This window comes from Giraffa tippelskirchi, chromosome 4 (genome assembly GCF_054371585.1).
Source record: "Giraffa tippelskirchi isolate mGirTip1 chromosome 4, T2T-mGirTip1v1.2.pri, whole genome shotgun sequence".
NCBI lineage: Eukaryota > Metazoa > Chordata > Mammalia > Artiodactyla > Giraffidae > Giraffa > Giraffa tippelskirchi.
In genome coordinates, this window is record NC_137278.1 from 32,184,387 (window position 1) to 32,210,382 (window position 25,996).

Sequence of the window (25,996 nt, forward strand, 5' to 3'; positions counted from 1 at the left end):
TTTTTTAAAATGTCAGTGTTTGTCATCTTTTCTCCTTAATTCTTGGCAGTCTGTGTTCCCTTTCTCTCTACTTTTAAATTTTATACCTCCTGCTTATGAAAGTGCTTCTGTCAATGACTTTTTATATACATACATACATCTATGAAATTTACATATTACAGTAATATGTCTTATAAAGCTTAAAGAAAGAGAGACCTATTAACTTCACTTTTTCCTGTATTTTGAAAAGAGACAAACCAAATTCTGTCCTTTGCCTCCAATGTTTGGAAGATCAGTGTTCCTTTCAATTAAGCCATCCTTTCTTTGTAACTATAGGGAAGAAATAATTAGACAAGAAATCACTGAATAGTTCAAATAAAACCATTTTTATCAAATATGTCTGTAACATGAACTGTTGATTAGTTAAAAACCTGGTTGAGATAGTTTTGCTTGTAATTACTTTGAACTTTGGTGATCATTTTTACAGGAAAGGCAGGCTTATTCATTAGGTAGCTTCGGCTAGTTTTTCATGCTTTTCTTGCTTGGATAGTTTAGGGGTGGGGACAGATGACTACGAGAGAAGTGAATGTGACTAATGGGAAACAGAGGACTACCTTTCCTACGGGCTGAGCTCTGGGAGAGGAAACGGTTCAGGTCATTGGCCAGGACCCATCCCTGGATTCAAGGACACACCCTTGGCCTCCTTGAAGGAACACCAGCTCTGTCTGTGGGTCACTCAAGAGTTTCTGTCTTCCCCACAAAGGAGCTCTCCCTGAAGCCTCTGCAGGCCCCCCTCCCCTCTGCACTCCAGGCCCACCAACAGCAGTTCCTTCAAAACAATAGTTTTTCAGGATGATTAAAATTTTGATAGTGTAAAAAGGAATTTTCAGAGTGAATTGAGTCAAAGGTTGGCGGTGGTGACACCTCCACCTTTCTGGGAAAGCAGTAGGAGATGCTATCCACATCTGAGGCCTCCACCTTCTTCAGCCCATCTAGAAACGTCCACTTGAAGAAGTCTGTTTTCCACCGTTGGGTTGGGACAGGTATACAAAGAGGAGTTTTCCTTTTACAGCTTTGCTGGAAAGCCCTTTATGCACTCAGCCTCACAACATTGTATGCACGCTGCCCCTAAGAATGCTTCATTTTCACCTGGCATCTTTACTTCTTCCTTTGCTGTGTTCTGAGATGTAGGTTTCATTTGTGGCCTAGGAAGGGGTGAAGTGAAGTCACTCAGTCATGTCCAACTCTTTGCAGCCCCATGGACTGTAGCCTACTAGCCTCCTCTGTCCGTGGGATTTTCCAGGCAAAGGTACTGGAGTGGGTTGCGATTTCCTTCTCCAGGGGATCTTCCCAACCCAGGGATCAAACCCAGGTCTCCCACATTGCAGGCAGATGCTTTACCATCTGAGCCACCAGGAAAGCCTGAAAGGGTGGAAAGGCCCAATTGCAGAGCAATCATTATTATTATTGCCATCTCTCCTTTGACAGATTGTATCCATTTCTACATTTTCACTTGCCTTCCTGCCTGGGCAGCAGAAATCCTAGGAACTGTGCTCCCAGCTGCAGTGACTCCCATGCGTATCTATCCTACCTTTCAAATCCCAGCTGGAGGCAGATTTTCAGAGGGAGGAACAAAGGACAGTCCAGAGTTACCAGGAATCCAGGATACAATCAGGAGCCCGGGAACCTGAATCTGTCCTCTGCCTGGGCTGCTTTCTCTGCTGTTGGAGAGCTGGCCCTAAATCCCCAGTCTTCTCTTGGAGTCTAGCTGTGCCTGTCTCCTCCAAAGGCTGTGGAACATCTACTCTGATCTGCTCTCAGGGGTCAAAGTGAAACTTGAAGCCAGCAACTCACTGAGGAGATGGTGGATCTGAGGGGTTGGCTGCGGCGGAAGCGTTTGCGTAAAGCCTCTTGGACCTGCAGGAGAGGTGAATGCTGTTATGCATGGCCTTCCAGTGCAAGTCAGGCATGGGGAGATGAGCAGACTCACCTTCTTGTCCATGAGACAACCAAACAGTAAGATGAAGACACCCTGAAAAGAGGGATATGAAGATCCATTAGTCAAGGAGGAAGGAATCAACTGAAATCAACTCATTGCCTTTCCTCTTCAACCTCTGTCCTCTTGCCTAATTCCCATCCTGAGGCTTCCCATCTCAGTTCTCTTGAGCATTAACACCACTTGATGCATAGGATCCATTTCAGATGTTTTTCTTACTATTACGAGGAAGAGGACTATCAAAAGATAGGGTACTGGCAATTCCCTGATTTCAATAGCAATTCCAGATATTTTACAGATAAGAGAACCAAAGCTCAAAAGAATTCTGTCCAAGGTTACCTAGCAGTCCGTGGAGGAACTGGGATACAAACTTAAGCCTTTTAAAATTCCTGAGCCTGTGTTTTTCTGCTCCAGTGTGATACCTCCTTGAGAAGGGACTGGCAGTGACCTAGGCTGTCTAACAGGGCAGAGAGCATGGCTGCCACCATGTCACCCACCTGGGAGGTATTGAGAACTGTGAAGAGGTAGTGAGGGACTATGGAGACTTCCTCTAGCAGAGTGGCCAGACCCAGCCCCCAGGTGAGGCCGAAGATAGGTGTAAGAACAAGCAGAGCTTTGATCACCCCCAGGAGGGCTTGGCGCTTCTCCACCTGGGGTCCCTCTGACAGCGAGGGTCTCAGCAGCTTCAGCACAGCCATAGTGAGTACCAGCCCATTCACGCCCACAATGGCCAGCACTGGACCCACGAAGGTGTAGAGTGCTCCTCCCTTCTTGTCCAGCCAGCATGCCCCCTCCATCAGGTATTGTCCTCGGGGTAAGTAGAGGCCTAGGGCGATACCTGCTAAACCCATTGGGCACAGGTAGCCAAGGAGCACCATCAGGGAGAGTACTCGGAGCTTGGACAGCTGATGGAAGACAAAGAGAAGCTGGTGGGCTAACATCAGGGCCTGAGCCAGCATCCAGAAGAAGGTGGCCAGGTAGAGGAAGTGACAGAGGAAGGCAGCAGCCAGGCAGAGCGGGCTGCGGGGCCCCGGAGGGAGGAGTGGAGCTCCTAGGAAGCAGGTGTTTGCAGCCAGCAGGCAGAGGACCATGTTAAGCAGGGCCGAGTGGCGTAAGTAGGCGACCTTGTTTCGCACCACAAACCTCCACACCAGCCTGTACACACCCAGGCACATGAGCAGTGCTAGAATGGAGGCTCCCAACCCCACCTGACTCAGCAGCTCCAGGGTGGGGTTGTTTGGAAGCGTATGTCCTGACATGAGGATGGAGAAGGCAGTGAGGTGCCGGCAGATACATTGAGTGGTGGGGCTGGCACTGGCTGCCTGCACCTGGCACCCTGCATCAGACCAGCCTCCCTTGCCCTGGAAGAGATCGTGGTCCCAGAAGACACAGTGGGGACTGCCATCTGTGTCCCCAAAGTCCATGATGACCTCTCCCTGCTTGAAGACCTGGCCACCTGCCATGATGGAGATGGCGAGGACCAGACCAGGAGTGGCATAGAGGGAGTCCCTCAGCCCTTGCCCATAGTTTGCGGGCAGAAGGTGGTCCAGTTTCTGCAGCACCAGACTAGTAATACTGACGTTGGTTCTGTTATGGCGCAGGGGCGCCAGTGAGTGCCTGGGAATCCGTGCCTGCAGCGGGGGCTGAGTAGGGAAGGAGACTCTGTAGTTAGCTGGTAATGTGGGCTCGAGGAGCTGGCTCTGCAGCTGCACGTTGGACAAGATGAAGGAGAAGGGCTGGTCCTGTGGGCACAGGCTGCGTGCCAGGGTCTCCACTGCCAGCAGAAGACTGGAGCCCACCGAGGGCATCTGCCTCTGGGCTGGGGTCCACAGAGAGCTGGAGTTCATGCCAAGGACCTTGTCTGTGATTTTCAGGACAGCCTGCAGCACCCAATAGAGAAACAAGGCCTGGCTGCCAGAGCCCACAGCATTGAGCTGGGGCGCTGGGAACCACAGACCCCAAACCCATCCTTCCAAGTCCAGCTCAGGACCCAAGGATGGGGAGAAAGAGGTAGAGGAATACAGGCCTGTGAAGAGAGACTTTCTAGACGGGAAGGGTAGGGGGCTGTTCAGCCAACTGCTGGGGTGCCTTCTATATGTGGCTCCTGAGGCACACTCCACCCCTCTGTATGAAAACCCTCCTCCCCTTTCTGTCCCTTGGGGCCTCTAATATCCTAAGGGGGCCCCTCCAGGTCTGTAAAGCTAGGAATGGTGCCCAGTGGTAGAGGGCACACACTCTGAAGTAGAGGACCACCTGCATGTCTGTAGCCACAAGTGATGCACATTCCAGACATGAAGGGTGTGCAGGGTTGTTGTCCCTGATTATTCCTTTGGCTGCAGCTTAGGGGTCACCACCTGGTACCTATACTGAGAGGTGGTTTAGGTGGGTCCCACAAAGCCAAGTGCATTTGAGTATCTTCATGCAGGGAACTTGTGTGTGGGCCTGGGGGGATTCAGATCAAGTCCACATGTCTGCACGCACATGAACACCTCTGAACTCCTGTTTCCACTCCCCTTCCTGTTTTCCCCAGCCTCCCGTGTGTTCCCAGCATCAGGCCTTCTCCACACTCCATGGCCTCGGTGTATGCAGGAGGAGAAAGGGACCAGGAGAGCAGACACTTGGACTCTAGAAAGGTCAGCCATCTGACAGCCCGTGGCAATGTCAGAGGGACAGAAATGCCTGGGGGAAGAGCTTCCTGCCCACACTACCCAGCTGGCCCCTGCTGTGATTCAGACATCTCACCTCCAGGGCGCTGCAGTTGAGTTGTGTTCCGGTGTCTGCCACCACCTTGGCCAGGACTGTCATGGTGCCCACCAGGGCCAGTAAGTCGGAGGGGGAGGTCACTGCCACTACCTGCTCCTGCAGCTGAGCCAGGATCTGTGACACCTCTTCCTCAGGCCAGCCCTGGCCTGCCTGTAGCAGCTTGAGACAGATAAGACAGCAGGAGGGGGGTGGGTGAGCCCTCAAAAAGGAGGGGCCACCTCCTTCCTGGCCCAGCACCTCCTTTCTTTCTCCCCACGCCCCATCCCAGGGGAGCAGGAAGCAGAGAGGAGGAATTCACACCAAGGTTTGTGGAGCAGATACCTGAGGGCATGAAGGTTTGGGACTATACCAACACTGGCTAGTAGGGTCTCAACACCTACTTCCTGGCTCTGCTAGGGCTCCAGTTCAGAGAAGCTGAATAACCTTCCTGCTGGGCCTCGGGGGGAAAGTACTCTAAAGCTGGGTCCTGAGTGAGGAACAGATAGATCATGGAGGATGGGGCACCTGGGCAGCACGGTCAGAAGCTTTACCTGGGCTCTGAGGAGCAGAGCCAGGAGCCCTGTGTCTGTACAGCTGCTGTGGATGGGTCCCCAGACCCCATCAGGCCCACGGGGCCTCTTCACCGTGCCCGTCCTGTCCCCGGGGCACGGGGCCTGTGCCACCTGGCCAGCCTTGGTGATGTTCCAGGCAACAGTTGAAGAGTCCTCAGGGCAGGTGGTGTCTCCATCTGAAAATGACATTAGGGAGGGCTTAGCAGCGCATTCAAGCCCGAGCCTTTCCTTGAGCAGAAACCCCTGCAGGCTGTGGAGTCTGGTTGTGTTGCCCAGCTCAGGGAGACACCCAGGGGGAGCTCCCAGGGTGGGCAGTGAGAGGATGGCCAGCCGGATCCCAGGCCCCACGTACCCTGGATGATGGTGACAGAGACGGCGACCCTGAGAGGGCTCAGACCCGGGCTCTGCAGCTCACAAGTGTATGTGGTGTTGGCTGCAGGGCAGTGCTGAACAGCCAACATGAAGCACTGGGAGTCTGATGTGTTGAATACAGAGGCTGAGGGGGACATGAGAAGGGAATGGTCTCCGGGCCAGGGACACACCTAGACCCCTCAGGGTCTTTCTAGCAATTTCCGAAGCAGATGAAACAGTGGAGAAAAGCTGAGTGGTATGTGGGCAGCAGAATACTGCAGGCTGAGCTGAGATTTGGGGCCAGGAGACCCTGGTGTGTGTGTCGGGGGGTGTCTTACAAGCTCCAGGCCCTGAAGCCACAGTGGACTCATTTGTAAAATGGGACCATCATCAGAGGAAGCTTGCACAGTAGCATTGGGTGGGTTCCAGGAGATCATGTGGATGAAAGCATGATGTGAAAGTTGTCTACACACACGTGGTTATTGTTGAATAGAACTGGGGTCAAAACAGTATTGGACTTGGACCCGGAACTCGCAGGTTGAACTGCAGCCTGTTTCCTGGGAGCTGGAGCCCCAGCTGCCTGGAGGCGACTAGCTGCCCCTTCTCCCTGGACCCCTGAGACAGTCGGCCCCTTTGCATACCTTGGCCGCCCTCTCTGGGGCTCCAGGAAGCCGTGTAGCCCAGATGTGCGCTGGGGATGCAGCAGCTCAGTTGGAAGCCGGGGGAGGTGGCACAGGAGACGGAGAGCTCGTCTGGGAGCCCAGTCACATCCGCCACCTGCAGGGGCACCCTCACCACCTGCTGCAGCTCCCACCTGAATCCCTGGGCCTCAAAGTGGCATGTGTACTCACCTGCAGACACACACCTGCTGTACCTCCCAGCTCCTCAGCCCCAACCTGTACTGCAGGGCCCCTCCTGCCTCCCCAGCCACACCCTAGGTCTGCCCTCTCCATCCAGCCTGAGCTAAACCCCAGCAGGAAAGATCCCCATGCCCTCAAGGACTGCGAGGAGGAAGAGGAGATCCTGATGCTTTGTCACGAGCCTGTCGCCATGTATCCTAAGATGAACCTCCCTGTCTCCAGGAGATGCTCCTCCTGCACCACCCACTGCCATCTCGGCATCATAAAGAAAAGCCTGCATCTGTCCTCAGTGGAAATTGAGACCACACTTTCAGCTTTTTCTCATCAAAATACTTCACATCCATGGGCCTCTTAACCTTTGTTTCCCCAGAATGAATAAATGGACAGAATGAAAATGAAGAGGAGGAAAGACAAGAAGGAAGAAGAGAGGGAGGAGGAGGAGGAGACAGAGGGGAGCAGAGGAAGAGGTAGGAAGAAAGAAGGGGAGGAGTGAGAAGGTGGGAGAGGAGGAGGGAGCGACAGGCGGGCTACCTGCCCATTTATGGGAGATGTTGATGATGCTGAGGACAGTCCGGCCCCGGCTGGAGGTCAAGGACACACAGGTCCCTGCCTGCAGGAGGATGGGGCTGGGGCTTCCTGTGGGCCACAGGAACCAGTTCAGGTTGGTGGTCTCCAGGCTAGTGAGGAGGGTCAGATTCAGGGTGTCACCAGGCATCTGTAGCCAGGAGTCAACGCTCAGGGTCGCGGGGACTGCAGGAGGCAGGAGACAGGACCCCTGGAGCAGGAACTTGTGGCCTTGGAGCCTCGCCCTCCTCCCCCATTTTCCGAAGCCCATCTCTCCTCACTCCTTCCCCACCCGACACTAATTGTCCTGTTTTGTCCCTGGAGGAGTGTGGCTGCTGTAGTCCAGCCTGGAAGACCCTATCTGTCAGTAGGAACCGCACAGGGAAGCTTTTTGACCTAGGACTTCCCCCTCCACCAGGAAGGAAACTTTCCTTGTCCACCTGTCTCCAGAGCCCTGTTGTTGGTTAGTCTCACTATTCCTGTCCCAAGCACGGGGCCTGTGATCTGCTGTGATACCTGGCGTTTTCTCTAACCCAGAGGAGCCGCTGGGCTTGGACCAGCTGGCAGAGATACAGCCATCAGAGAGGAAAAAACACAGAGAGGGTTTTGTTCACTTGGGGCCATTGGTTTCCAAGTTCCCAGCCCTCCTCACCAGGTGGCAGCAGCTGGCAGTACCCAGCTTCAGTAGGGCTCAGGACAAGACAGCCACATGGCCGGTGCTTGATGAGGGTTTGACAGGACTGGTGATGGTTGCAGACGCTGGCGTTCCACTGGTACCCAGAGAGGCAAGCACAGTAGCTGCACCCATCGTGGGTGACATTGCACTCTGTGACAGAAGGAAGGGAAATGAGAAGTGAGCGGGGTGTCCAGGAAAGCCCGGTGCCTGCTGTCTGCAAGGCCCTAGGGCTGGGTATCTGGAACAATCCCAAAGCCACTCCCTTCCCAGCCAGGGTTTAAAGCAGCAGAGCGTGGTGGGCAAAGGCATCCAAGGTGGGAGTGGAGAAGCCCTGGCTCAGCATCATCTGCCCCTTGGACCTGTGCAAAAGTTTAAAAGATGGGGACATGGAGCAGGAAGGAAAGGTCTGTCTGATGGGAGGTGGGGAAGAAGCTGGTCATGCAGACCCTCCAAGAAATAGGGAGGGGCTCCCCACAGTATCTCAGACCAGGGTGCTGTGGGAGAGCTGGGCTCCTCCTGGGCCCCGGCTCCCACCTGAGCAGCTAAGAGCCATTGAAAGGCCGGGGGTCAGGAGAGGTTCTTCCCCACCTGTTGTGAGGTTGAGGCCAGTGAGAGTCACTGGGGCCAAGGAAGCCAAAGCAGCTGGGACAGTCAGGGGCTGGGAGAGTGCCGCCGGCCAGGGCTCATCAGAGAAGTCCAGCTGTACGTAGACGGAGACCAGGACCAGTTCTGCAGGAGAGGGGAGAGCTGGAGGGAAAGGAGCGGCTGCTGTGGGCCTGACGCTAGCTGTCCCCTCCAGGAACCCGAAGACGTCCCACCTTCCTCCTCCCACAGCCCACGCAGACAGGTCCACGCAGACAGGACCCAGGAAGGTGGTCTCTGCTCACCCATCACACACGTCGCTTCATGTCGCCCTCCCAACAACCCCCCTTACACAAGTGACTCTCCAGGAGGAAAAAGGTTTTGTCAAGACCTCAGAGCTAGAGAGCTGCCTTCACACCTGTGACCAGCGCCAGACCCGGTCTCTGTCTTACCCGCACTGCCCTCCCGCTCAGGGGTGCCTCTCCCAGACCTTTCTTTCTGCCTCGTCCCCTGCTCCCCACCCTCCCATTCATCCACTCACCACCTGCTCCACTTTCGAGGTCCAGCTGTGGCCCTGATCCCCCTCGAGCCTGACTCTGTCCCTGGAACAGAGCACAGGGAGACTCTGAGGAAAGCTGAACCCTGCCTTTCTCCGGGGACACCTTCTTCTCTAAGCCACTGGGGGGGCAGCCTGGTTAATCTGCTGTGACATGGTCTCTCGGAAGCTCTTCTTGTTGACTGGAATCAAGCAGGCAGAGCAGGAGGGGAGAGCCAGCTTCTGGTAGGAGGTGCCTGACTGCAGCCCCAGGGATCCCTCCCAGGCCGGCAAGGCCCACCTGAACCCAGGAACCAGGCACAGCCTGGAGAGTCAACAAGCTTTGCTTAATTCCTTCCTGAATGCACCCACCCCTGGGTCTATGTGAGTGTGTGTGTGTGTGTGTGTGTGTGTGTGTGTGTGTGTGCGCGCGCTAAGTCCCTCCACGACTTTTTGTGACCCCATGGACTGCAGCCTTCCAGGCTCCTCTGCCTGTGGCGATTCTTCAGGCAAGAATACTGGAGTGGGTTGCTGTGCCCTCCTCCAGAGGATCTTCCCATCCCAGGGATCAAACCCATGTCTCTTATGTCTCCTGCTTTGGCAAGAGGGTTCTTTACCACTAGTGCCACCTGGGAAGCCCATCCCTGGGCCTCTATGCTGATTGAAATGACTGGGTCTGGAGCTCAAGTAGGGAGGGCTGGGTGGAGCTGCCTGGCACCCAGAAAGAAAGTGAAAGTCACTCAGTCGTGTCCGACTTTGCGGCCCCAAGGACTATACATTCCATGGAATTCTTCAGGCCAGAATACTGGAGTGGGCAGCCTTTCCCTTCTCCAGGGGATCTTCCCAACCCAGGGATTGAACCCAGGTCTCCCTCATTGCAGGCGGATTCTTCACCAACTGAGCTATCAGGGAAGCTTGGGGATTATTCCCTCCATAACAATTGCCATGAGGGTGAGCAGAAGCAATACCTAGGTCTCTGGTGTGTGTAAATATTTCCTCACTCACACCTCCCTCTCTCAAAATTGCATGTGTGTGAGGAGGTCAGTCTAAAAACAGATATGCTCTAGATGAGTATGTGGCTAGAGATAGATAAATATCCACCTGGGAGAACACACAAATCATAAAGTGCCAGACTAGACACTGCTGACTTTCCTCAGATTCTCTCCTCCTCTATGCCGATGGTTCCCAAATTTGGTAAGTTTTTATTTTCATTTTTAAGTGGCAAGCTTGACTGAAAGAGCCTTTACCCAAAGTGCAGCAGGCATCACTGGTGTTCACAGGAACTCAAATAAAGAAACAAAAGCTATCCTCACACTCTGAAAAATCAGGCCGAACTCTCTCGTAAAAAACCATCCTCTTAAAAAAAAATATGTTACAGGGGCTTCCCTGGTGGTCCAGTAGTTAAGATTCTGTGCTCCCAGTTCTGGGAACTTGGGTTCGATCCCTGGTCAGGGAACTGGACCCCACATGCCCCAACTAAGACCCGGCTCAGGCAAATAAATAAATATTAAAAAAAAAAAAAAAAAGCATGAGTTGCTCTCCCTCCAGCCCTCTCCCATCCACCCATCCATTCATCCTACACCATGCTGCCTCTCACACCCAGAGGCCCCTACTGTCATCTCTACAGAGCTTCTCATGGTCCTCACCCAGGCTTACTCACAGGCTGGGATGCTCGGGCAGCTGGTGGCTCCACCAGAGGGAGAGTCATGGCCAGGAGTAGCACAGGGGCAGCCGAGCAGACCATGGCTCAGTGAAGCCGTCCTCAAGAGCCCACCTGCTGCCGCATGATGCAAATGTCCTCAGAGGAGAGCTGGCAGGGCTGTGCACAGATGGAATGGGAGGGAAGAGAGGAAGGGAGCCAGGCTGAGTTTACAGAGGAAGTGTTACAGCTCATGCTACAGTCAAATGGGCAGCCAGGTCAATGTGGGGCTCCCTGGAGCTCACAGGCTCCAGTGAGAGTGGTCTGCCCAGGTTCCCTGCTGGAGTCTGGGCCCAGGACTCAGTGAGCAGGAGAGGAGCTGGGGGCTCTAGGTCACAACACCAGCCGTGTGTCCATCAGCCAGGTTCCGTCACATCTCCAAGGGTCTGGAAAATCTGGATTTTTCTGCAGCTCCCAGGAAGCTGGGTCATGGATCAAAAAGGCAAGATTAGAAAAGACAAACATCAGAGCTGATGGCTATGCTGAAATGATTTCTAGATAGACTAGACTCTTAAATGTAACAAAGAATCTGAGAAAATACCTGGAGAAATTATCAAGGAGTTTCATAAAATAATTTCCTAGTGAGGAAGGCTTTTCTAAGTATGACACAAAACCCAGAAGCCAGAGAGGAGATAATAAATTACAAAGTATACAAAGTTTTAAATTTGGGATGAAAAGACTATTGGGATAAAAAGGCAAAAGACAACATATTCGTAAGACTATGATTGTAAGGCTAATCTTTTAAAAATGTTATCTATTCACTTATTTACTTTTGGCTGCACTAGGTCTTCACTGTTGCGAGCAGGCTTTCTAGAAGGTGCAGCAAGTAGGGACTACTCTTCATTGTGGTGCACTGGCTTAGTTGCCCCCTCCCCCACAACATGTGGAATCTTTTCAGACCAGGGATCGAACCCATGTCCCCTGTGTTGGCAGGAGGATTCTTAACCACTGGACCACTAGGGAAGATCAAGAGCTAATCTTAACATAAAAATTTTTTATCTTACACATCAGTAAGAAAATAGGGAAAAAAATCAAAGAAATATCAATAGTTTGATAAACATATAAAAACACTCAACTTAAGAATATAAGACATGCAAATTGAAATAGAATTTTCTTTTTCACCCACTAATTATCAAAAGGTGAGATATTGGTTATCTTAAGTGTTAACAAAAGTGTACTTGTACAAAAATATGTGTATAAGGATGGAGATCAAACCAGTCAATCCTAAAGGAAATCACTCCTGAATATTCATTGGAAGGATTGATGCTGAAGCTGAAGCTCCAATACTTTGGACACCTGATACAAAGAGCTGACTCATTAGAAAAGACCCTGATGCTGGGAAAGATTGAGGGCAGGAGGAAAAGGGGATGACAGGATGAGATGGTTAAATGGCATCATTGACTCATTGGACATGAGTTTGAGGAAACTAGGAGATGGTGAAGGACAGGGAGGCCTGGCATGCTGCAGTCCATGGGGTCGCAACGAATCGGACATGACTTAGCAACTCAACAACAACAAGGATGTTCAAGGCAGAAGCTGTTTGTGATAGCAAATGAGTTAAACAACCCAAATGCCCAAAAAGGATAGGTTAGGTAAGTTATGGCATTTCCAAATAGAACATTGTTATGGGGAAAAAGTAAAGTAGCTCTATTTGGAGTGAACCATGATCTATATGGTGAAATTTAAACTGTATATTATGCTCTCCTTTAGGTAAAAAAAGGAACCCATATTAGACATTTGTGCATTTTATACTTGGAATATTTCTGGAAGAATACATTAGAAAGTTAGCAATAATTGTTGCCTCTTGAAAATGAGATTAGGAGTCTGAATTGTTCTCTGTGCTGTTTGATATACATATTTTCTAACTTTAGGCATGTTCTTTTTTAATTATAGAAAAAGAAAGAGCTGAGATTTCCCAGTGGTTAAGACTCTGTGCTTCCGATGCTGGGGGTGCAGGTTTGATACTTGGTTGGGGAACTAAGATCTCAAAGGCTGTGCAGTGTGGTCAAAAAAAGAAAAGAAAGAACTGATTTACACACACACACACACACACACACACACACACACACAGAGCACCTAGGGTGGAAATCTAGCCTCAATACATTTCTGCTTTCTCCACCACTCCATGTTAGAATCATTGCTGAAAAAACAGCAAACACAGAGAGCAAAATACATTCATGGGAGCAAAGACTTTGTAAATAGTTGATTTCCAAAAACATGAAAATGAAGAAGAATCAGATTTGAGAACCAGAGAGACAAGACACAGGTACGTGGGGTGGGACACTGTTAGCATGTTGGCAAGTGTCTACTGCAGCTGCAGGTGGTCTCAGATGGACACCAACAGCATCGACTATTGCTGCCAAAGGGGGTCAGTAGAGAACTAAGAGGACCTGGACAGTACTCACCAGGGGCTCTCGAGGACAGGAATGACAGAAGAGAGAGGTGGAATTGAGACACGTGGAGGTGAGCTGCTTCCATGCTGTGTGGACACTGAGCAGCGGAAGTTTCCAGTTAGGAGAGGCAAGGACAGACCACTTGGAGAGAAGACGCTCTATCTAGAAGCAGAAACACCAAAGGAACAAGTGACTCAGAGAACGTTACGCAGTCAATGGAGGGGACTTTCCTGGTGGTCTAGTGGCTAAGCCTCCAGGCACCCAATGCAGGGGGCCCGGGTTCCATCGCTGGTCAGGGAATTAAGATCCCACAAGCTACAACTAAGCCTGAGCCCTGTAACTAAAGAAGCCTGTGTGCCGCAAAAAGACCCAGCACTTGCCAAAACAAATAATAACAGTTAGTAATAATTTTTTTTAAAATAGAGGTGAAGCTGGAGAGACCTCTAAGGATTCAACCTCCAAAACAGAATTTTCCCTAATTGGTACTCAATTCATCTTAATCCCTTTGAGTTCATGACAAGAAGTGAGTATAACAAGGGGAATAACGTATTCCTGGGTCCATGAAAGCTGAGGAGTCCAAAGTCTATAAAACTATGAATAGAACTAAGGAAGTGAGATTATTGCCATAATTATGGGTCTATGAATGTGTTCCGTACAAATGGTATAACTCCCATTTAATGAAACAAGCTATATTTTCAATGTCATAGGAGTACATAAAATTTAAAAGAACTCTGTTGTGAATCCATTCATTCATATATCCATCAAACGAATATTTATTAAGCACTGGTGTCCGATGCTATGCTAGGTCCTAGACATTTGGTGGTATTGTGAACTAAATGTGTCTTGGTGCATTTACCAAAATAAGGGTTGGGCACAAAGACTGTGACAGTTATTATGGAATATAGTATTTTTTTTTGAGGGGGTGCTACCAAGGCTTGGCCAGTATCAGGGCATGTCAGAGGACAGTGTGCAGAGAGGAGGGGAAAATGCACAGCCGTTTACCCAGTTGGAAACCTTGATGCAGTACAGTTTCACTAATAGCTAATTAGCTAATTCTTGACTGAGACAGAAAGGTCCAATACAGAAAGAACATGTTTAAAATTGCTTGACGCCATATAATGTATGATCTATGAAATATATGACAATAAAAAGTATTTTAACAAAAAGGCAGGTGCTGTATATGTCTTCATAAAAACTAAGGATATTTCCTACATCAAAAAAATTTAAGGTGTGTGTGTGTGTGTGTGAATAAACATATGGGGAGGACTAGAACACTGGAATGAAACAGAATTTTTTCTTTTAAAGGCAAAAAAATTTCAAATCCTCTAAGGCAGGAGCCTATGGATTTTAAAAAAAAAATCATGTTATTTATTTATTATTTTTGGCTTCTCTGGGTCTTTGCTGTGGTGCATGGGCTCTTGTCACCGCATGTGGGCTTTCTCTAGCTGCAGTGAGCAGACTTCTTATTGAGGTGGCTTCTCTTGTTGCAGAGCACGGGCTCTCTCTAGAGCATGTGGACTCAGTAGTTGTGGCTCACAGGCTTAGTTGCTTGGCAACATGTGGGATCTTTGTTCCCAGACCAGGGGTCGAACCTGCCCCTGCTTTGGCAGGCAGATTCTTCACCACTGGACCACCAAGGAAGTCCTGGAGCCTGTTGATTTTAATGTACAATTCAGGCTATCGAAATGTTAATAAGTTTAAAGTATTAAGCACACACCCTATCTATTTAGATTCATCTATGAAAATCATTTTATAACATGGAGATATAGATGACCTTCCTAAGCATGAAATGAAATCCTAAAACCACATAGGACAGGATGACCAATTTGAATATGAAAAATATGAGATGGTTTATACAAATCACAGAAGGCTACAAGATGGTAACATTACTCCATGAAAGAAGAACAATTTTCTCTGAGTGAACAACTATATGCTAAGGTTTGCAAAGAGGTAACGAATGGAAAAGCAGACATAGGAGTCAGAGAGCCAGAGATCAAAATTAGCTTCATTACTGGAAAAGCTGAATGAGAGGGAGATGGTGGTTTGGATGTGAGCCAGAAGCACTTTCCAGACACCCTCCTCCAACCGAATCTACTTACCCAGTCGCTGGCATAGCCAGGCATCTCCAGGTCTCCCTTGTGGAGACGGGGCAGCTGAGAGTGGGTCTGGAGGACTGGCCACTTCAGAAAAGGGAGGTTTCAGAGCTTATTCTCCACATCTTACCCATCAGATAGGTCACTGTTCACTTGGGGAAATGGGAGAGGAAAGAGAGACTATATCCTTATGGGGAATGGAAGTTCCCTCCCTTCTGTGGAAATGGGAGAAGAAAGGAATAGCGTTCGGAACCACTACCATGCAGTACTGATTATAACAAGATTGATTTCAATATTTTAGTCAGAGAAAACTGAAAAACTTCATTTAACTCATGTCACAATATACACATAAGAGGATTTTATTAAGTCAACAAACCTAGAAAATATTTTTGAATATTTTGTTAGAAGCCCTAGAGAAATGTGTGCCAAGAACAAAAATTAGCAGGTACTTTGAGTGAAAACCTATTGTTTCTGCTTTATTCTACATATTTTCTGGGCCAGTTTGTAGAAAGTGTCCTCTACCCTTATTCACAGGTTTGCTACAGAAGTGGTCATTTTATACAAGGTCATGCTGGCCCCCTGCCAACAGTAGAGTCCTTGTTACACATCTAACGCCAACAACTTCTCTCTTCCAGTGTAACTGGATGTGCGACCTTAGGGTGAGCCTGAGGTTGCAACCTGCATTGGAAGTGGGAGTCTTAACCACTGGACTACCAGGGAAGTTCCCCTCAAGACATTTTTATAATAGTGGCTTTTTTATAATAATTCTAACATCTGTATCATTTCATCATTGATGTCTATTGATTGCCTTTTCCCATGCGAATTGAGATTTCCTGACTCTTCATATGCCATGTAAGTTTGGATTGTATCCTCGACATTTGAATATTATAAGACTCTGGATCTTATTTAAATCCTATGGAAAATACTGGTATTTTTATTTTAGCAAGCAACTGACCTAGTTTGGTTCGGGTCACAAGTTCTGACCCATCTACTGTGAATTGTATTTTCAACATCGGTTCTCTTTTCAAAGTCTTTGTGATACTATTCAGATCTACTGCATTGTATGTGCCACCCAGTGACCAGTCTGGGACCTGGGTGAAGGTCTATGTCTTAGTCCAATTCTCAAAGTCTGTGGTATGCTCTTTAGGGTTAAGTATATGCATGTACAACTGCATATATTGAGTTTCTCCCAGGACTCCATAAAACTCTAGGAGTCATCTTCCTGAATTTCTTTTCTCTCAAGTTACTCCAGTTCCCTTGAAATAATACTCTTGTCAAAGTAGCATCAACATAGCACACTTATATCTACCTTATCATTACATGTGTTTTTAAATACTTCTTTAAATGAATTAGAGAATGGCAACCTCATCCATTCCTTCAAAACACTGTTCTCTTTATAGCCTGAGCTTAGCACGTATAAACATTATTATTATTTTTAAAAAGCACTTTAAGTGCATTACAGAAAAGTTTAAGAATATTCTCAAGTATTCTTTAAAACATTCAAGTGTTCTAAGAAAAACTTCTTAGAACATTCAAGTTTTCTTAGAACACTCAAGTTATTCCCTTTTATTAAGAAAATATTCTTTACATTATAAAGTTTACAGGATAAAATCCAGCTTCCTCAAGTCTAATTGGTTTAATGAGATAGGTGGAGGCCGTTTCATGGGTCACAATTGCCAACGGGAAGGGAAATGACCACACAATACACAAGTCAAATAAAAGTGAGGCTGGGTACAACTCCCTCTCCTCATATCTTGGATAGAATTAGTTTAGGCCTTTATCTCAGAGCTCAAGAATAAATCCTACCAAATAGGAGATTGTATTCAATTAAGAGCCTACTGTGTTTGAACAACACAATATCTACATTACAAATATGATAGTTAGAGAATTCCCTGGCAGTAGAATGGTTAGGGCTCTGCACTTTCACTACCGTGGGCCCAGATTTGATGTATGTATACATATATATGTAATTATATGAAAGTAAACAAATGAACAACATAAGAAAATTAAAGTGGTTTTTGACTTTGGATTATCAGAGCAATGTTGGCTTGTTGAAAAAAACCTAAAACAATTGAGAAATGTGTAATTTAGAAACTGAAAGTACTTATGACTCTCTTTCTGGTCATAAAATAAACCACACTATATATCTTGCTTTTGAGTTGTTTACTGGAAAAGTGTTAGTTTTACTGGGAAAAAAAATTCCAGTAATTTTTTTAAGTGAAAAGACCTCAACTTTTCATATTTCTCTTTCACACACATACATGAAAAAATATGCAAAGAAGTTGTTTTTTACTTGAATGTGATTGTATTTTTTTTCTTGAGAGTCTGTGAATTCAAACGAAATTTTAGACAGGAAGTTTATTAAAGAGTGGTCCAAGAAGTGAAAACAACCTAACATCCATCAGCAGTAGAATGGATAAACAAACTGCAGACAGCTTTACTTCCATACTTTAAAACCACACAGAAATTAAAATGAATGAACTAGACTTATATATATAGATACAGATCAACCTCAAAACAATATTGAGTGTAAAAACTATTGTAAGAGATTAGGAACTGTGTACTGTGCTGTGCTGAGTCTCTCAGTCATGTCTGACTCTTTGCGATCCGCCAGGCTCCTCTGTCCATGGGGACTCTCCAGGCAAGAATACTGAAGTGGGTTGCCATGCCCTCCTTCAGGGGATCTTCCCAACCCAGGGATCAAACCCAGGTCTCCTGCATTGCAGGTGGATTCTTTACCGTCTGAGCCACCAGGGAAGCCCCAAAAGTGGGATCCTATTTAAGTACACATACACAAGCCCCAAATAGTACTGTACTGAATCTAGACATAAGCTTATGTAATAAAAGTATAAAATAGGAATAGGAATAATAAACAACAGCTGCAAGATAGTGGCTAATTCTGGGAACAAGTGGGAAAGAGATGGTATAGAGCTGGAGCTTTAGCTGAAACATAAAAAAAGAACAACTCAGACTTCCCTGGTGGTGCAGTGATAAAGAATCCACCTGCTGAGGCAGGAGACATGGGCTCTATCCCTGGGTCCAGGAAGATTCCGCGTGCCACAGAGCAACTAACCCTGTGCCCCACAACTCCTGAGTCCATGCTCTAGGGTCGATGAGCCGTGACTGAGCCTGTGCAGCAACTACTGAGGCCTGGGTGACTAGAGTCTGTGCTCCACAACAAGAGAAGCCACTACAATGAGAAGCCCGCCACAACTACAGAAAGTCTGCATGAAGCAACGAAGACTCAATGCAGCCAAAATAAATAAATAAATAAATAAAATTATTAAGGGAAAAAAAGCTCTGAAAAACACATGGCAAAATACTAACACCTGTTAATTCTTGGTGGTGGGTATTTGGATATCAAGTATATTCCTTTTTATGTGTGATAGTTAAACTGGGTAATGATGCTGGTGATGCTAGACAGAGGGATGGGGAACCTTTCTTGGTCTTGACCTTGACTGTTAAACATACTGATATCTTCTTTTTTTCTTCCAGTTTGAATCATTTTAATATTTAAAGATAAAAAAGGAATGCTTTTTTTTTTTTTAACACAGGCACAGAGGTCTAACTGCCAACTTGCACACAGGAAATGAGCACCTGCTCTGCCACCCACAGTCCCTGCTGGGTTTCACTGCTGTGGGCCCTCCCCCTCTCCATTCACAGCAGCTGATTTATGCGGCAACTGTGATGCATCTGGTCTGTTTCTTAATGTGTGTGCATGTCTCTCCTCAGCATCTCCATTCTAAAACAAAAACCAAAGAGTCATTAGGGGCAGGGGACATCTCTCCCACTGGTAGCTGCTCCTACCCTACATCTTCTGGCTTGGAACAATGCCGAGAAAGGAGTGGATGGCCAGAGCTGGAGGACGGGTCTGCACTCCACGCTCTTGTCATCGGAGTGAGGACAGGAGGTATAAGTCAGAACAACCTGGTGGGCACAGATTAGCTTGGGAGTCCCTCCGTGAGATAAAGCCGAGAGAATTCTCCTCACCAGGTTTAGAGAGATCAAGGGGTCATCATTTAAAATGAAAGTATTTTATTTTATCTCAGGAATCAGTTTAGAGAGATCAAGGTATCATCATTTAAAATGAAAGTATTTTATTTTATCTCAGGAATCAGCCATCCAAACAGTACTGAATTTCAAATGTTTTCTCACCAAGACACCTCAGCTATCACAGGAACCTTCTAGACCTTTCCAGGAAGTGAAGGTAGAGCTCCAGGCATTCCTCCTGACAGCCCTATGATGAGGTTAGAAGCATCTCTTCAGTGTGGAAAACAACAGGAAGAGCCCAGATCGGGAAAGAGGTGGCCTCAACTCACAAGGCTGTTCTGCAGAACCTATACTTTACTGGAGCCAGAGAGAGAGAAAGAGAGTGATGAAAAGTGGCTCCTGCATTGGGCTGGAGCCTCTTGGGGGTCATCTCTGCCAGACTCCATGGTCTCCCTGACGTGGCATCACCTGGCTCCTGGCTCATCCCCATCCAGCTCCTCCTCATCTTTTCACACATCTTTCCAGAGCACTTCCTCAGAGAGGGGAAAGTGGCGACGGCCACTTCAGGGACCCTAGCCATAGAGCATTTTTTATGAGAAAAGTGTTTCTTCTAACACAACCTAGGTTTTCATGTCTGAAACAAAAGCCTTTACTTCTAGCACTTTATAAAACTTAAAGGGCTATGCCTGTACAAAGATGGGATTTTAAAAAAATTACCTAGGAAAAGTGTTTTATCCTACTTAGTTCTCTCTTTGGTTTTTATCTATTTTCCTACTTGCGTGGCTTATTCCTTCATAGAAATCTTAGCTCTAGGGTCTGTCTTAATGCTCCCATTCTTTATATTAGTTTCTCTAGAGAAGCTGTTAATTCACTTTTTCCTGATTACCTACCTACTGCTTTCAAGAGGGAACTTGCTGGCAGCTACCTCAAGCACTTGCTTCTCAAATTATCCCTTTAATCTTTCCTGTTCCTAGTCTCATGCCAAACTAGGAAGAGAAATCCAATATGAGTATTTTGCTGATGCTTACATCAATGCAAGAGAAGACTGTACACACAGACATCACCAGATGGTCAACATTGAAATCAGATTGATTATATTCTTTGCGGCCAAAGATGGAGAAGCTCTACACAGTCAGCAAAAACAAGACTGGGAGCTGACTGTGGCTCAGATCATGAATTCCTTATTGCCAAATTCAGACTTAAATTGAAGAAAGTAGGGAAAACCACTAGACCATTCAGGTATGACCTAAATCAAATCCCTTACGATTGTACAGTGGAAGTGAGAAATAGATTTAAGGGACTAGATCTGATAGAGTGCCTGATGAACTATGGATGGAGGTCTGTGACATTGTACAGGAGACAGGGATCAAGACCATCCCCAAGAAAAAGAAATGCAAAAAAGCAAAATGGCTGTCTGAGGAGGCCTTACAAATAGCTGTGAGAAGAAGAAAAGCAAAAAGCAAGAGAGAAAAGGAAAGATACTCCCATTTGAATGCAGAGTTCCAAAGAATAGCAAGGAGAGATAAGAAAGCCTTCCTCAGCGATCAATGCAAAGAAATAGAGGAAAACAACAGAATGGGAAAGACTAGAGATCTCTTCAAGAAAATTAGAGACACCAAGGGAATACTTCATGTAAAGATGGGATCAATAAAGGACAGAAATGGTAGGGACCTAACAGAAGCAGAAGATATTAAGAAGAGGTGGCAACAATACACAGAAGAACTGTAGAAAAAAGATCTTCACGACCCAGATAATCACGATGGTGTGATCACTCACACTCACCTAGAGCCAGACATCCTGGAATGTGAAATCAAGTGGGCCTTAGGAAGCATCACTACGAACAAAGCTAGTGGAGGTGATGGAATTCCAGTTGAGCTATTTCAAATCCTCAAAGATGATGCTGTGAAAGTGCTGCACTCAATATGCCAGCAAATTTGGAAAATTCAGCAGTGGCCACAGGACTGGAAAAGGTCAGTTTTCATTCCAATCCCAAAGAAAGGCAATGCCAAAGAATGCTCAAACTACCGCACAATTGCACTCATCTCACATGCTAGTAAAGTAATGCTCAAAATTCTCCAAGCCAGGCTTCAGCAATACGTGAACCGTAAACTTCCAGATGTTCAAGCTGGTTTTAGAAAAGGCAGAGGAACCAGAGATCAAATGGCCAAGATCCGCTGGATCATCGAAAAAGCAAGAGAGTTCCTGAAAAACATCTATTTCTGCTTTATTGACTATGCCAAAGCCTTTGACTGTGTGGATTACAACAAACTGGAAAATTCTGAAAGAGATGGGAATACCAGACCACCTGACCTGCCTCTTGAGAAACCTGTATGCAGGTCAGGAAGCAACAGTTAGAACTGGACATGGAACAATAGACTGGTTCCAAATAGGAAAAGGAGTACGTCAAGGCTGTATATTGTCACCCTGCTTATTTAACTTATATGCAGAGTACTTCATGAGAAACGCTGGGCTGGAGGAAGCACAAGCTGGAATCATGATTGCCGGAAGAAATTTCAATAACCTCAGATATGCAGATGACACCACCCTTATGGCAGAAAGTGAAGAAGAACTAAAGAGCCTCTTGATGAAAGTGAAAGAGGAGAGTGCAAAAGTTAGCTTAAAGCTCAACATTTAGAAAACTAAGATCATGTCATCAGGTCTCATCACTTCATGGTAAATAGATGGGGAAACAGTGGAAACAGTGGCTGACTTGATTTTTTTGGGCTCCAAAATCACTGCAGATGTTGATTGCAGCCATGAAATTAAAAGATGCTTACTCCTTGGAAGGAAAGTTATGACCAACCTAGACAACATAGTAAAAAGCGGAGACATTACTTTGTCAACAAAGATCCGTTTAGTCAAGGCTATGGTTTTTCCAGTAGTTATATATGGATGTGAGAGTTGGAGTATAAAGAAAGCTGAGTGCCAAAGAATTGATGCCTTTGAACTGTGGTGTTGGAGAAGACTCTCGAGAGTCCCTTGGACTGCAAGGAGATCCAACCAGTCCATCGTAAAGGAGATGAATCCTGGGTGTTCATTGGAAGGACCGATGTTGAAGCTGAAACTCCAGTACTTTGGCCACCTGATGCGAAAAGCTGTCTCACTGGAAAAGACCCTGATGCTGGGAAAGATTGAGGGCAGGAGGAGAAGGGGACGACAGAGGATGAGATGGTTGGATGGCATCACTGACTCAATGGACATGAGTTTGGGTTGACTCAGGGAGTTGGTGATGGACAGGGAGGCCTGGCGTGCTGCAGTCCATGGGGTCACAAAGAGTTGGACATGACTGAGTGACTGAACTAAAGTGAACTGATATCAAATCCTTATGATCATCCCCCAACCAATGAAATACAGTCATGTCCAACTCTTTGCGACCCCACGGACTGTAGCTCACCAGGTTCCTCTCTCCGTGGGGTTCTCCAGGCAAGAACCCTGGAGTGGATTGCCATTCCTTTCACCAGAGGATCTTCCTGACCCAGGGATCAAACCCGGGTCTCCTGCATTGCAGGCAGATTCTTTACTGTTTGAGCTACAGGGAAGTCCCCCAACAAAACACAGGTTATCCTTAATAACCACCCTATTAACACAATGACCTGTTGCCTCCTACTTTATAAAATAGTAGAACTTTATAGTTTTATGTTATATTTTAGAACTTTATAGTTATACAGGTTTATCTTTGTACAATTTGCTATACTGTTCTGGCAGATATGCCTTTATGAGTACAAAATTTGAAAAAACTTTACCTAAAATGATAAAAAGCCCATTAATTTAAAATACCAATTCATGATATTCCATTGCCTTTCCCCCGTTGTAAGAATTATCTGTGTTATTTTGTGCTTTTCTTTTTAATATAACACTAACAATCCACTTTGCCTTAAAAAAATTTTTTTTAATTTATTTTTGGCTGTGGTGGGTCTTCATTGTTGTCTGTGGGCTTTCCTAGTTGCAGCAAATGAGGGCTGCTCTCTAGTTGTGGTGTGCAGGCTTCTCATCATGGTGGCTTCTCTTGTTACAGAGCGCAGGCTCTAGGGTGAGTGGGTTTCAGTAGTTGACACATGCGTGCTAAGTCACTTCAGTGTCCGACTCTTTGCCACCCTAGCCTGCTAGGCTCCTCTGTCCATGGGATTCTCCAGGCAAGAATATGGAATGGGTTGCCATGCCCTCCTCCAGAGACTCTTCCCGACCCAGGGGACCTGTCTCTTATGTCTCCTACCTTAGCAGGTGGGTTCTGTACCACTAGCGCCACCTAGTAAGCCCCAACCAAAGCTTGCTGAGGGCTTATTCAGTACTTGGCATTTATGCTAGGTTCAGGTGTTTACAGATGTGGTCTTTACCTGCCAGGCATTATACTCCAGTTAGACAGATAAGAAGAAAATAGATAATTTCATAACATGTAAGTATGAAGGGAGATGTATGCACAGGACTCTGTAGCTGTACAAGAGGAACAGAACTGTCTTCAGTTAGGGGCAGTGGAAGCAGGCTGGAAGGAAGAAATGAAAATTCAGGTGAATCTTGAGGACTGAGATGGAGTTGGCCAGGCATGAGAAAAGGAATAGAAGCTTTTAAAAGTACAGTCTGAAGTGGTTGAGCATTTATGAAAAATCCTGTATTCCTGGGAGACTGAGAGTTAGTGGTGTGTGTGTCTATGTGTGTGTGCGTTGGGAGGAGGGGGCTGGGTCAGAAAGAGAAGAATAAGGAGAAAGGAAGAAAGACAGCATCTGTGAAGAGCAAGGGCATTTGATAAGACCAGCCATTCACAGAATGTAGAAATAACATACTCCTTGCCTGGGGTCCATGTTTTATCCAACTTTGTATCTCCAAGGTACAACATGGTATCTAGATTTGGTGTACAGTTAATGTTCAACTAGGATACATGAAGATATAATGAAGTTTCTACTTTTATACATTGTCTCATATTTTTATGTCTTGTTTTCTAACTTCTGCTAGGCTTCTGGTCAAGCAGGCTACACAACCTTGGGCATTTCAGGAACGACCTCAAAGCCTTACTATAGTAGACGTCTATGTTGGCAACTATTACCTCAACCCCTGCCCCAGGTTTTTGAGAATTCTTACAGGAAAATGGATTACAGCAAACTTTCCTACTCACTTGCTCCAATTAGGGTTTTTTTTCCCCTAGCACCTTTCTCTTCCACCCAAACTAAATAACTATCTGTCTCAACTCCGATGATTTCAAAGTTTCATGAAGACAAAAATGATTCCTACCAAACATACAGCAAATGGAGTCCCTTGCATGTCTGTATGTTCAAATTTGAGAAAGAAAAAAAAAAAAGAATAGCGGTTACATTTGGTTATATTTGCAGACCTGACATTAGATGAGGCAAACAGGAATAAGGAGAGAGGCATGAAGGGGTGATGCCACTACCTATCTGAATGATGTGTACTTGATACACCTAGAGTTCTGCTTCCATTCTGGTGTAGTAACAATGGGGAGGAGGATGTGTGTGTAGGACAGGTATCAATTCTCTCTCTGATCAGAAAATACAGATGTTGAATCACTACCAACACTTCAAAGAATGCTGACAATAAGACTTTGCCCAGTGTAAAACTTTGCTGAGATTAGTTTTTAAAAATTATTCTTTTTATTTAACAGTCATGCTCATGAATAATGGATATAATATACAAGAAGTAATCACTCATCTTCAAAACTTGGGCCTCTAAGTTCCTCTGAATCTTTACACTGCTTCTTTTGGTTTTGAATGACTATTGACACCACTGAGTTGGCGTTGAAAGGTTAAGAGCACGAAAAATGGCCAGAAAACCAGTGGGAGGCTGGTGGGACAAGCCACAGAATCATAGAGAAACCACCCTCCTCCAGTGACATGGGAGGCAGAAGGTACAAGGCAGCATTTGTTTTTGCTGAAACTCAGTATATCACACTGCCCTTTTCTGTAAGAAAGTATTTGATGACTCACTCAAATAGAGTTCTCAATACATTCTTACCTAGTAGGATTATGCTTTAAAAATATAAAAAACAGCCAAAACCCAGCAACCAAAACCTAACCTGAGAAGGTTAACCCTAGCTAGGGAATTTCATCTTTAATGAACAACAGGCAACTTAATGACTCTTTTCAGTTCTGTCCTAGTTTTTTCTCCCCTCTAGACTTGATTAAAAGTCAACTTATGATTTTTTTTTTTAACATCTTACCATGGTAACTTGTAGAAGCAGGGTGTAGTGGAAAGTTATTCAATTAGAAGTTTGATGACCTGTGCTCTTGTTTCAGCTTAACCATAAACTTTTGGACAAGGTATGTAATTCTTCTGTGGTTCCATTTTGTACCATTCGAACAACTATCTGGCTATGGTGCAGGGTTGTTAGGATGATCGAGTGAGAGGTCAAACTGCTTTGAGAACCAAAGTTTATGAGTATAAGGCTTTATTATTGTTTAAAAATTAAAACTGAATCAGTATCTTTTTATAAGCTTCCTTGGGAAAACTTCCCCATTTTTATGGCTTGAATAACTTATATCAGAGTTATTATCAGAGTTATTAACTATATTAGTCCTTGAAAGTGAAAGTTACTAAGCCATGTCTGACTCTTTGTGACCCCATGGACTATAGAGTCCATGGAATTCTCCAGGCCAGAATACTGGAGTGGGTAGCTTTTCCCTTCTCCAGGGGATATTCCCACACCAGGGATCGAATCCAGGTCTCCCGCATTACAGGCAAACTCTTTACCAGCTGAGCCACAAGAGAAGCCCTATATTAGTCCTTAACTTATTCCAATTTTCTAGATACCTCCATATATTGGACACTATCTTACTTCAGACTAAGTAAAACAGGAATTGTAGGAAGTATACTACTTTTTATCCCGAGGTTATATTATGAAGGTGATGACATTGTTTTTAGCACAGGTCTCTTTTATGATTATCATACTGAAAGGCAAAAAGCCTGACCTTGAGTGTATGAGATATCGCACAGATAAACTTCAACGGATGAGGAGGCA

At 46.2% G+C, this 25,996-nt stretch overlaps 1 protein-coding gene and 1 long non-coding RNA gene across 2 annotated transcripts in view; one reads left to right on the forward strand and one right to left on the reverse strand.

The window, feature by feature from the left end:
• Positions 1 to 521: 521 nt before the first annotated feature.
• The window catches only part of ADGRF3 (adhesion G protein-coupled receptor F3), a 29,139-nt gene continuing 3,664 nt past the window's right edge, over positions 522 to 25,996 (reverse strand). The window contains exons 2-15 of the mRNA XM_081592794.1: positions 12,962 to 13,111; positions 10,518 to 10,978; positions 8,864 to 8,924; positions 8,329 to 8,469; positions 7,717 to 7,890; positions 7,032 to 7,250; positions 6,282 to 6,491; positions 5,642 to 5,785; positions 5,269 to 5,465; positions 4,718 to 4,897; positions 2,473 to 3,855; positions 1,970 to 2,011; positions 1,834 to 1,896; positions 522 to 1,184 (exon numbers count right to left, since the gene is read on the reverse strand). Coding sequence (XP_081448920.1) covers positions 1,125 to 1,184; positions 1,834 to 1,896; positions 1,970 to 2,011; positions 2,473 to 3,855; positions 4,718 to 4,897; positions 5,269 to 5,465; positions 5,642 to 5,785; positions 6,282 to 6,491; positions 7,032 to 7,250; positions 7,717 to 7,890; positions 8,329 to 8,469; positions 8,864 to 8,924; positions 10,518 to 10,601 — 2,958 coding nt within the window. The 5' untranslated portion in view covers positions 10,602 to 10,978; positions 12,962 to 13,111 and the 3' untranslated portion in view covers positions 522 to 1,124. The remainder of the gene's footprint in view (positions 1,185 to 1,833; positions 1,897 to 1,969; positions 2,012 to 2,472; positions 3,856 to 4,717; positions 4,898 to 5,268; positions 5,466 to 5,641; positions 5,786 to 6,281; positions 6,492 to 7,031; positions 7,251 to 7,716; positions 7,891 to 8,328; positions 8,470 to 8,863; positions 8,925 to 10,517; positions 10,979 to 12,961; positions 13,112 to 25,996) is intronic.
• Positions 4,506 to 10,383, forward strand: LOC145546308 (uncharacterized). Its single transcript, XR_014082739.1, has 2 exons — positions 4,506 to 4,608; positions 8,540 to 10,383. It is a non-coding gene; the product is annotated as an uncharacterized LOC145546308 (long non-coding RNA).